Source organism: Oncorhynchus tshawytscha, linkage group LG22 (genome assembly GCF_018296145.1).
Source record: "Oncorhynchus tshawytscha isolate Ot180627B linkage group LG22, Otsh_v2.0, whole genome shotgun sequence".
In the NCBI taxonomy this organism is placed as follows: domain Eukaryota; kingdom Metazoa; phylum Chordata; class Actinopteri; order Salmoniformes; family Salmonidae; genus Oncorhynchus; species Oncorhynchus tshawytscha.
This window is the reverse complement of record NC_056450.1, coordinates 33,389,290-33,401,458: the sequence shown is the minus strand read 5'-3', so window position 1 is coordinate 33,401,458 and position 12,169 is coordinate 33,389,290. Positions and strand designations below refer to the sequence as shown.

General features: G+C 43.3%; 1 protein-coding gene across 1 annotated transcript in view; it reads right to left on the bottom strand.

Annotated features, from left to right (window-relative positions):
• cacna2d3a (calcium channel, voltage-dependent, alpha 2/delta subunit 3a) overlaps positions 1 to 12,169 on the bottom strand; it is a 333,265-nt gene that overhangs the window by 248,431 nt on the left and 72,665 nt on the right. The window contains exon 4 of the mRNA XM_042304106.1: positions 5,276 to 5,335. Within this exon, the coding sequence (XP_042160040.1) occupies positions 5,276 to 5,335 (60 nt within the window). The remainder of the gene's footprint in view (positions 1 to 5,275; positions 5,336 to 12,169) is intronic.

Here is a 12,169-nt window from a genome sequence, read left to right as displayed (position 1 = left end):
GTGTTGAATCGCTTGAATCTCAAAATGGCTGATGGGAGTCCGCAGGTAAAATGGAATCATCCCCAGCAGAATTGACATCAAGTTTCAAGAAATTATCTGACGTCAATGTAGGCTACCTGTAATTCTTTAGTAGTGACCAGAGCTGGGTCGTTCTTTAGTAGTGACCAGAGCTGGGTCGTTCTTTAGTAGTGACCAGAGCTGGGTCGTTCTTTAGTAGTGACCAGAGCTGGGTCGTTCTTTAGTAGTGACCAGAGCTGGGTCGTTCTTTAGTAGTGACCAGAGCTGGGTCGTTTTAGTAGTGACCAGAGCTGGGTCGCTCTTTAGTAGTGACCAGAGCTGGGTCATTCTTTAGTAGTGACCAGAGCTGGGTCGTTCTTTAGTAGTGACCAGAGCTGGGTCGTTCTTTAGTAGTGACCAGAGCTGGGTCGTTCTTTAGTAGTGTCCAGAGCTAGGTCGTTCATTAGTAGTGACCAGAGCTGGGTTGTGTAAAGGCACAAAACTGAAGAAAACGGGAGATCAACTCAGATTCAGATTGTTTAATACTATGGTCACATGTTTAGGGTTGCAGGTGTGAAATAGCACTATATAATAGTAGCAGTGATGAATATATACATGTCCACTGGGGTGGAGGCAGAGTAAAGACTGTTGAGGGGAGAGGGGGAATGACCACTGGGGGAACAGCAGAATTACTTTTTTTTTTTTTTTACCTTTATTTAACTAGGCAAGTCAGTTAAGAACAAATTCTTATTTTCAAAGACGGCCTAGGAACAGTGGGTTAACTGCCTGTTCAGGGGCAGAACGACAGATTTGTACCTTGTCAGCTTGGGGGTTTGAACTTGCAACCTTCTGGTTACTAGTCCAACGCTCTAACCACTAGGCTACCCTGCCGCCCCTGCCGACCATTGATGGGGTGGGGGAATGACCACAGGGGAGCAGCAGAATGACCATTGAGGGGTGGGGGAATGACCACAGGGGAGCAGCAGAATGACCATTGAGTGAAATAAAACAAAAAAGTAATAATATACATATTAACAACTGCAACAGTGATGAATGTCGATGGGGTGGGGGCAGAGTAAACACTGTTAGGGGTGGAATGTCCATAGAGAAAGTAGAAGGGGGGGAGCAGCAGGATAAAGAATGTCCATGGGGGAGTAGCAGGTAAGGTAAGGGAGTAGTTGACCATGTCCAATAAGAGCACACGTTTTAATTTTTCCTTTTCAAAACATTAGTTAGTCATCATTGAAAGTGCAATGTGAAATGGAGCATGCACTTATTTTATTTACTTAACTAGGCAAGTCAGTTTTTTTTTACTGTTTCCAACGGGTACTGAGAGAGGGAGCGCCATACTATCAAACCTATAGCCCTGTCAATAAACTGAAACAACAGTCCTCACTTTACTGAGCTCATCTCTGACAAGTAATTACACCCATAAACTACTGCTGCTGCCCTCGACACTAACAGCCTGAGACCCATCACACTCACTGATACAGACACTGAGAGGACTAACCAAACATTACTGATACAGACACTGAGAGGACTAACCAAACATTACTGATACAGACACTGAGAGGACTAACCAAACATTACTGATACAGACACTGAGAGGACTAACCAAACATTAATGATACAGACACCGAGAGGACTAACCAAACAGACAAATGAAACATTACTGATACCGACACTGAGAGGACTAACCAAACATTACTGATACAGACACTGAGAGGACTAACTAAACATTACTGATAGAGACACTGAGAGGACTAACTAAACATTAATAATAGACACTGAGAGGACTAACCAAACATTACTGATACAGACACTGAGAGGACTAACTAAACATTACTGATACAGACACTGAGAGGACTAACCAAACATTACTGATACAGACACTGAGAGGACTAACCAAACATTACTGATACAGACACCGAGAGGACTAACCAAACAGACAAATGAAACATTACTGATACCGACACTGAGAGGACTAACCAAACATTACTGATACAGACACTGAGAGGACTAACTAAACATTACTGATACAGACACTGAGAGGACTAACTAAACATTAATGATAGACACTGAGAGGACTAACAAAACATTACTGATACAGACACTGAGAGGACTAACCAAACAATACTGATACAGACACTGAGAGGACTAACTAAACATTAATGATACAGACACTGAGAGGACTAACTAAACATTACTGATACAGACACTGAGAGGACTAACTAAACATTACTGATACAGACACTGAGAGGACTAACCAAACATTAATGATACACACACTGAGATGACTAACCAAACATTACTGATACAGACACTGAGAGGACTAACCAAACATTACTGATACAGACACTGAGAGGACTAACCAAACATTAATGATACAGACACTGAGAGGACTAACCAAACATTAATGATACAGACACTGAGAGGACTAACCAAACATTACTGATACAGACACTGAGAGGACTAACCAAATATTACTGATACAGACACTGAGAGGACTAACCAAACATTACTGATACAGACACTGAGAGGACTAACCAAACATTAATGATACAGACACCGAGAGGACTAACCAAACATTACTGATACAGACACTGAGAGGACTATCCAAACATATTAATGAAATAATCTGGTGGACAACATCAACAAAGCCCTTAAATGCCAAATTGTTTTGCTTCTGTAAAATGAGGGGGGACCTGCTGACACAGGTGAGAGGGGAGCAATTCCTGGGTCAGTGTTAAAAGACTGGGCAATATTAAGAGACAAGGGTCAGTGTTAAGAGACCAGGGTCCGTGTTAAGAGACCAGGGTCAGAGTTAAGAGACCAGGGTCAGTGTTAAGAGACCAGGGTCAGTGTTAAGAGACCAGGGTCAGTGTTAAGAGACCAGGGTCAGTGTTAAGAGACCAGGGTCAGTGTTAAGAGACCAGGGTCAGTATTAAGAGACCAGGGTCAGTGTTAAGAGACCAGGGTCAGTGTTAAGACATCAGGGTCAGTGTTAAGAGACCAGGGTCAGTGTTAAGAGACCAGGGTCAGTGTTAAGGGACCAGGGTCAGTGTTAAGGGACCAGGGTCAGTGTTAAGAGACCAGGGTCAGTATTAAGAGACCAGGGTCAGTGTTAAGAGACCAGGGTCAGTGTTAAGACATCAGGGTCAGTGTTAAGAGACCAGGGTCAGTGTTAAGAGACCAGGGTCAGTGTTAAGGGACCAGGGTCAGTGTTAAGGGACCAGGGTCAGTGTTAAGAGACCAGGGTCAGTGTTAAGAGACAAGGGTCAGTGTTAAGAGACCAGGGTCAGTGTTAAGAGACCAGGGTCAGTGTTAAGAGACCAGGGTCAGTGTTAAGAGACCAGGAACAGTGTTAAGAGACCAGGGTCAGTGTTAAGAGACCAGGATCAGTGTTAAGAGACCAGGATCAGTGTTAAGAGACCAGGATCAGTGTTAAGAGACCAGGGTCAGTGTTAAGAGACCAGGATCAGTGTTAAGAGACCAGGGTCAGTGTTAAGAGACCAGGATCAGTGTTAAGAGACCAGGATCAGTGTTAAGAGACCAGGATCAGTGTTAAGAGACAAGGGTCAGTGTTAAGAGACCAGGGTCAGTGTTAAGAGACCAGGATCAGTGTTAAGAGACCAGGATCAGTGTTAAGAGACCAGGATCAGTGTTAAGAGACCAGGGTTGAGTGTGAGTGTGTCTGTCCATGAGTGTGTCTGTCAATGTGTGTCTGTCCATGTGTGTGTCTGTCCATGTGTGTCTGTCCATGTGTGTCTGTCCATGTGTGTGTCTGTCCATGTGTGTGTCTGTCCATGTGTGTGTCTGTCCATATTGTTTAAAGAAATTCTGTAAGAGATTGGTGTTTTTTCCCAATCATGGCTTGGGGATGTTCTATAACACATGTATTTGTTTAAAATCAATCACTTTTGTTTTTGCAAAATGCCATATATTGGCCTCCCTCTCAGGGAAATAAGTAGTACTGTTCGGTTTTACAGTTAAATGTAACAAATAAGTACATGTTTAATAAAGAACTGTACAAACAACACATTTAAACATATTTTTTTAGTAATAATTGAATACAGTGATATGAGATCTGTATGTAAATCATTTTATATTTTAGCAGATGCTCTTATCTAAAGTGACTTACAGTAAGTGCATTAAAACAGCGAGGTGAATTAACCACATATCACAGTCAAATATACAGGATACGAACATTCCATTCCTGCTAAACAATTAATATATAGCGTTTTACAAAATGAAAACATTTCCATACATAACTATAATCTATGATAAAAAAAATCGGAGAACAATAATATTGTACACACATGAAGGCACCAATAAGCAATCATTTCTGATTAAAAAACACAAATGTGAAAAATGTGGGCATAATTGCGTGAAAAAATCTCCCCAAAAACTGAAAACTATTTGTAAATCCTTCAATTGGAAATTCAATTCACCTCTCCCTTCAATCCAATCTCCTCGACACACACACACACACACACACACACAAGCACACACTCGTACACTTGCACACATGCTAAAGTTGCTCTCTCTCTGCTAAAGCCGCTCAAATGGATTTGAAGCATAACTGAGGTAGAGAAAAAGCTGTGTTGGACTGAGTATGCAAATATGTCTGAGTCTATTTCTGCATGCTCTTGTCTGTGTGTGTGTGTGTGTTTGTGTGCATGTGTGCGCATACCTGTGTGTGTGTGTGTGTGTGTGTGTGTGTGTGTGTGTGTGTGTGTGTGTGTGTGTGTGTGTGTGTGTGTGTGTGTGTGTGTGTGTGTGTGTGTGCGTGCGTGTGTGCGTGCGTGTGTGTGTGTGTGTGCATTATATCTATGAGAGGTTTAATTTGAAAGTGGCAAGACACATGGCCAGATTATGGGTCTTTCTGGGCTTGCACCCTGAGGTGTATTTTTAGAAGGGAAAAGAGGGTTAGCCAGTGAAGTGAAACGGACATGAATGAAATTGCTAATGCTTTTCCCTCTATTCCTGCCCTTCCTGCATTTAAACTAAGCTATCTAGCTGTGGCTATGTGGTGCCTGTCATCTTCTGGGCCATTTAGTTTGTGGATCTTCAAAACACTCTCCTATATGATAACTATTTATGTGGTCCAACACTATTTCAATCACATGCAGTAGAACACAATTCCTCTGGTCGTCATATTCATGTTAATAACCCCAACATGTTGAACAGTAGATCACCTGTGCAGCACAGGACCGTGTTAGCCCACGAAGCTAAAGCACTAGCTCTGGAAGCTAGCATACGTTCTACTGTCACATACCTGTAGGTCTGGGTCATCTTCATGTTGCAGGTGTGCCTCCTCTGCTGCCTCCACCAGACGCTGTAGGGAGAGATATATAAATATATATGAGAGAGCGAGAGAGAGAGAGAGACAGAGAGAGAGAGAGAGAGAGAGAGAGAGAGAGAGAGAGAGAGAGAGAGAGAGAGAGAGAGAGAGAGAGAGAGAGAGAGACAGAGAGAGAGAGAGAGAGAAAGAGACAGAGAGAGAGAGAGACAGAGAGAGAGAGAGAAAGATAGATAGAGTTATAGTAGTTTACACCAATCCTTTACTGCAATTAATATTAGCAGCAAAACACCACACTACTGTTCATAAGGATCATATAAATTAAGTGAATATGTTGCCTACTGCTTATAACAACATCTGTCACCATGGTAACACACTTGATAACACACAATGATAACACACAGACACACTCAATCACACACACACACACACACACACACACACACACACACACACACACACACACACACACACACACACACACACACACACACACACACACACACACACACACACACACACACACACACTTGGCCACTATGTAGATTGAAGCTATTTCATTCAGCAACAGAAGTAATGACACCCTAAGGGCTTCTGGATGCTCCAAACAAAAACTCCATCACAGCCACACACACACACACACACACACACACACACACACACACACACACACACACACACTGACTCCATCCCCACCACCTCGCTGGCATGCAGTCTGCTGTGTACGCCTACAGGGCATTGTGGGTATCTGATTCTAGCCGTCTTTATTTGTCTCTTTTCCTAAGAGTGGGTACTCTGCTTGCTTCTACGTGCATGTATGCTTGTGTTCGCCTGCGTGTTTGCATATTAGTGTGTGTGTTTGTTCCTCTCCTCTCCCCAGAGTGGGGTTATCAGTGAAACTCCCAACACAACCTGGTCTCAGAGCATTTCGTATTATTCTGTATGTAAAGCCTAGACATTTAGTATGCTATGTTACATCTCACATAGTATGTAATCATTTGTGGATGTCCACCACCCATTTCGTATAATATGATACAAATTACAATGCGTATGATATGTTACGAATTTGCAAAACGTATGATATTATATGAATTCTAGCTAGGATAGGATTTAAGGTTAGGGTTAGGGTTAAGGGTAGAGTTACGTTTAGGGGTTAGGTTAAAGGGTTAAGGTTAAGGTTAGGATTAGAAGAAGGGTTAGAAAAAAAGGTTAAGATTAGGGTTAGGGGAAGAGTTAGATAGAAGGGTTAAGGTTAAGGTTAGGGTTAAGGTTAGGGTTAGGGTTAGGGGAAGAGTTAGATAGAAGGGTTAAGGTTAGGGTTAGGGTTAGGGAAGAGTTAGATAGAAGGGTTAAGGTTAAGGTTAGGGTTAGGGGAATGGTTAGATAAAAGGGTTAAGGTTAGGGTTAGGGTTAGGGAAGAGTTAGATAGAAGGGTTAAGGTTAGGGTTAGGGGAAGAGTTAGATAGAAGGGTTAAGGTTAGGGTTAGGGTTAGGGAAGAGTTAGATAAAAGGGTTAAGGTTAGGGTTAGGGGAAGAGTTAGATAGAAGGGTTAAGGTTAGGGTTAGGGTTAGGGGAAGAGTTAGATAGAAGGGTTAAGGTTACGGGAAGAATTAGATAAAAGGGTTAAGGTTAGGGTTAGGGTTAGGGGAAGAGTTAGATAGAAGGGCTAAGGTTAGGGTTAGAGGAATGGTTGGTTAATATGCTAAGTAGTTGCAAAGTAGCAAAACAATGAGTAAGTAGTTGAAAAGGTGATGAGATTCGAACTCACAACCTTCAGGTTGCAAGACGTTTGCGTTATATGAACAACCGCCCTAATTTTGCTTTAAGTTACCAGCTGTCTTATGGAACCATACCAAACGTAACACCAGTATTCTAATTTTTAATTTGTGTCCCGGATTTACATTTACTATTTTATATCCAGTCTATGAGATCCAGCTGCCTAACAAGGTATCATGGTTTCACTTCAGTATTCAAATTTTGCCAGGGGTTAGAGTTATGTGGGGATAAATGGTTAAGTTTAGGCATGAATTCCAGCAAGGAGTAAGGTTTGGGATAGGGTTAAGACAGAGGACTGCCTAGCTCTGGGATTGAACCTGCAATCCTCTGAGCCGGAGTGTGTGTTCTCAGCCCTTCCTCTGTCACCATCCACAATGCACTAGCAAGCTGTGCTACCTGCAGACTCACCTTTAGTCTGCAAGTAAATGCCACAGTATGCCAGCCCTGCCTCCCACAGGCAACCTGTCACTGAGCATCACAACACACACACACACATAAACACAATGGCAGTGATATGTGCATGGAACAACATCTTATGGTGAATGATTCCCCTCTCACCCAGCTGGGTCTGGTCTGGTGAGGGACATTCCGATTCACTCCACCTCACATTACCATTCTAATGGCTTTTCAGGAAGCCACCACAATCTACTGCCTTATTTGAAGGGTGTGTGTGTGTGTGTGTGTGTGTGTGTGTGTGTGTGTGTGTGTGTGTGTGTGTGTGTGTGTGTGTGTGCACGCGTGCTCACATGCCTGTCTGCCAGTGTCTGTCTGTCTGTCTGTCTGTCTGTCTGTCTGCAGGTCTGTCTGTCTGTCTGCAGGTCTCTCTGTCTGTCTGTCTGTAGGTCTCTCCGTCCGTCTACCTACCCATTTGATGGTGAGTAATAATGTGATCTTTACAACTGTCTGTGTGTCTAGCTGGTCAGCTTCAGAAGTCACCAGAAAGCCAGAGACGGACAGACTGACGGACAGATAAAGTGATACACTGTGTGTCTTTTTAGTGTGACTGGAGCCATAGAGGCTCTGGTGCCTGATACGCGTGGACATCCAGACCTGTGCTACAGGAACAAACAGATAAGGAGGAGAGAAATAAAAGAAGCATGAGAGAGGAATGGATGAGTAACATTCTCTAAAGGTCTGACCGGTTAGCCTGGTACTCAGAGGGAAATGTCAGAGTCAGACGCTGCCTGTGAAACTGCTGTGTGTGTGTGTGTGTGTGTGTGTGTGTGTGTGTGTGTGTGTGTGTGTGTGTGTGTGTGTGTGTGTGTGTGAGGATGTTCTCCTCTGTTGACAAGCGTTACGATATTAGCCCTGTGATCTCATCTCTGTGGCAGTCCTACTGAAAATGTCAGTCAAAGGACGGTGTGTGTGTGTGGGCGTGCGGGCATAGCGAACTCACGTGTGGATGACTGACTGTTTGCATGCATGAGTGTGTGCAGGAGTGAGTGAGCGAGTCAGTGCATGCACGATCATTTAATAATAAGTGTGTATGTGTGCGTGAATGTGTGTGTGTGTGTGTGTGTGTTTTGTGTGCACGCACACCTGCCTGCCAGTGTCTGTCTGTCCATCTGTCATGTCTGTCTGTCTATCTATCTATCAGTCTTTCTGTATGTCTGTATGACAGTCAGTCTGTCTGCCTGGCTGTAGGTTTCTCCGTCCGTCTACCTACCCTTTTGATGGTATGTAATTACGTGATCTTTACACTTGTCTGTGTGTCTAGCTGGTCAAATCAAATCAAATTATCTTCAGAAGTCACCAGAGACGGACAGACAACGTGATCAAAGTGATGACACTCGATTCAAATCTTCAGAACTGATCCATCTCTTCTGTGTGTCAACTTGATTGTGTCTCTTGTTCCTAAACAGACAGCAGTGAACGCTGGGTTCTGACATGTTCCTGTGTTGATGGGTTCAGAGCTGAAGCCTCTGACCTTAAATATCTCCATCAATTATGAATGGAACAAAAAACCATGTGGTGGAGAAGAGCAGAACTTGCCTGTACAGCTGACCTATGACAACAACTGCTGTTGGAGGGAAAAGGAGAGGGGGAGGAAGATGAGAGGGTGGAGGGGAGGAAGATGTGAGGAGGAGGGAGGAGTGGGGGAGGAGGGGAGATGAGAAGGTGGAGGGGAGAAGAGTGAAATGTAAGGGTTGAGATGCTAACAACTCCTGTTGAAGGGGAGTAGGGGAGAGAAAGGGAGGATGAGATGCTAACAACTCCTGTTGAAGGGGAGTAGGGGAGAGAAAGGGAGGATGAGATGTGAGGGGGGAGGGAGGAGAGAGAGGTTGCATGCATTATTGACTTTTAGAGAAAGTCCAGGACTTTGACGCAGTACTTTCAGCCTTGCCTATGCACATTTCACTCTCTACAGTGGGAGGAGAAGGGTAGAAACGCATTGGCCTGTTACTGAATGTTCTCCCCTGGTAGGGTTAGCAACAAACACTCAGTCATATGCTGCAGTGGAGGGTAGACCTAGGATCAGATAACACTGCCCCCAAACCTGAATCAGCATTAAAATGGGACAGCTCTACAGCAGTTGACACAGGTACAGGTACCTGAATCAGCATTAAAATGGGACAGCTCTACAGCAGTTGACACAGGTACAGGTACCTGAATCAGCATTAAAATGGGGCAGCTCTACAGCAGTTGACACAGGTACAGGTACCTGAATCAGCATTAAAATGGGACAGCTCTACAGCAGTTGACACAGGTACAGGTACCTGAATCAGCATTAAAATGGGACAGCTCTACAGCAGTTGACACAGGTACAGGTACCTGAATCAGTATTAAAATGGGACAGCTCTACAGCAGTTGACACAGGTACAGGTACCTGAATCAGCATTAAAATGGGGCAGCTCTACAGCAGTTGACACAGGTACAGGTACCTGAATCAGCATTAAAATGGGACAGCTCTACAGCAGTTGACACAGGTACAGGTACCTGAATCAGTATTAAAATGGGACAGCTCTACAGCAGTTGACACAGGTACAGGTACCTGAATCAGTATTAAAATGGGACAGCCCTATAGCAGTTGACACAGGTACAGGTACCTGAATCAGCATTAAAATGGGACAGCTCTACAGCAGTTGACACAGGTACAGGTACCTGAATCAGCATTAAAATGGGACAGCTCTACAGCAGTTGACACAGGTACAGGTACCTGAATCAGCATTAAAATGGGACAGCTCTACAGCAGTTGACACAGGTACAGCGTACACATTCTGAGGGAAAATGTCAAGCGTCAGAAAAATGTCAATTCTGGCCTTGCCCCTTGGTCCTGTATCAGTTGATATAGTCTTGGTTAGGGGGATGTCTAAGGCTTGACCATGGCAGCAGAGCAGGTCCAGACAGATATGCGTGGCCCAGGGTACTGTCAAAGTCATGGGTACAGTAAGTGCCCGTGGTTCTGGGGCAGATTATGCTGTTTAAGGCTTTGAACTGTGGTTCTGGGGCAGATTATGCTGTCTAAGGCTTTGAACTGTGGTTCTGGGGCAGTTTATGCTGTCTAAGGCTTTGAACTGTGGTTCTGGGGCAGTTTATGCTGTCTAAGGCTTTGAACTGTGGTTCTGGGGCAGTTTATGCTGTCTAAGGCTTTGAACTGTGGTTCTGGGGCAGTTTATGCTGTCTAAGGCTTTGAACTGTGGTTCTGGGGCAGTTTATGCTGTCTAAGGCTTTGAACTGTGGTTCTGGGGCAGTTTATGCTGTCTAAGGCTTTGAACTGTGGTTCTGGGGCAGTTTATGCTGTCTAAGGCTTGGTCCCTGTTACTGTTTCTGTTGTATCTTGGCCCGTGGTTCCGTGGCAGGTCCGTTGGGTCCCTGATGGTGCCAGAAGGCTGGCCCGAAGAGAGCTGAGCTGGGCCGGGCCATCAATAGCACTGGGGACAGCAATTCATTTTGTCAAACCAGCAGGGAGAGAGTTGCAGCATTGACAAAATGCAAAACTGCTCTGTGACACTTTCCTACCTCGTGTTTAGCACGTTTAGATTGGCTACACACCATGTAGACACACTCACACAGAGAGAGAGAGAGAGAGAGAGAGAGAGAGAGAGAGAGAGAGAGAGAGAGAGAGAGAGAGAGAGAGATAGATAGATAGATAGATAGATAGATAGATAGATAGATAGATAGATAGATAGATAGATAGATAGATAGATAGATAGATAGATAGATAGATAGATAGATAGATAGATAGATAGATAGATAGATAGATAGATAGATAGATAGATAGATAGATAGATAGATAGATAGATAGATAGATAGATAGATAGATAGATAGATAGATAGATAGATAGATAGATAGATAGATAGATAGATAGATAGATAGATAGATAGATAGATAGATAGATAGATAGATAGATAGATAGATAGATAGATAGATAGATAGATAGATAGATAGATAGATAGATAGATAGATAGATAGATAGATGGATAGATAGATAGATAGATAGATAGATAGATAGATAGATAGATAGATAGATAGATAGATAGATAGATAGATAGATAGATAGATAGATAGATAGATAGATAGATAGATAGATAGATAGATAGATAGATAGATAGATAGATAGATAGATAGATAGATAGATAGATAGATAGATAGATAGATAGATAGATAGATAGATAGATAGATAGATAGATAGATAGATAGATAGATAGATGGAGAGATGGAGAGATGGAGAGATGGAGAGAGACAGAGAGAGATGTAGACTACAGACTCAGTGAGCATAGCCTTGCTATTGAGAAAGGCTGCCGTAGGCAGACATGGCTCTCAAGAGAAGACAGGCTATGTGCTCACTGCCCACAAAATGAGGTGGAAACTGAGCTGCACTTCCTAACCTCCTGCCCAATGTATGACCATATTAGAGAGACATATTTCCCTCAGATTACACAGATCCACAAAGAATTCGAAAACAAATCCAATTTTGAAAAACTCCCATATCTACTGGGTGAAATTCCACAGTGTGCCATCACAGCAGCAAGATTTGTGACCTGTTGCCACGAGAAAAGGGCAACCAGTGAAGAACAAACACCATTGTAAATACAACCCATATTTATGCTTATTTATTTTATCTTGTGTCCTTTAACCATTTGTACATTGT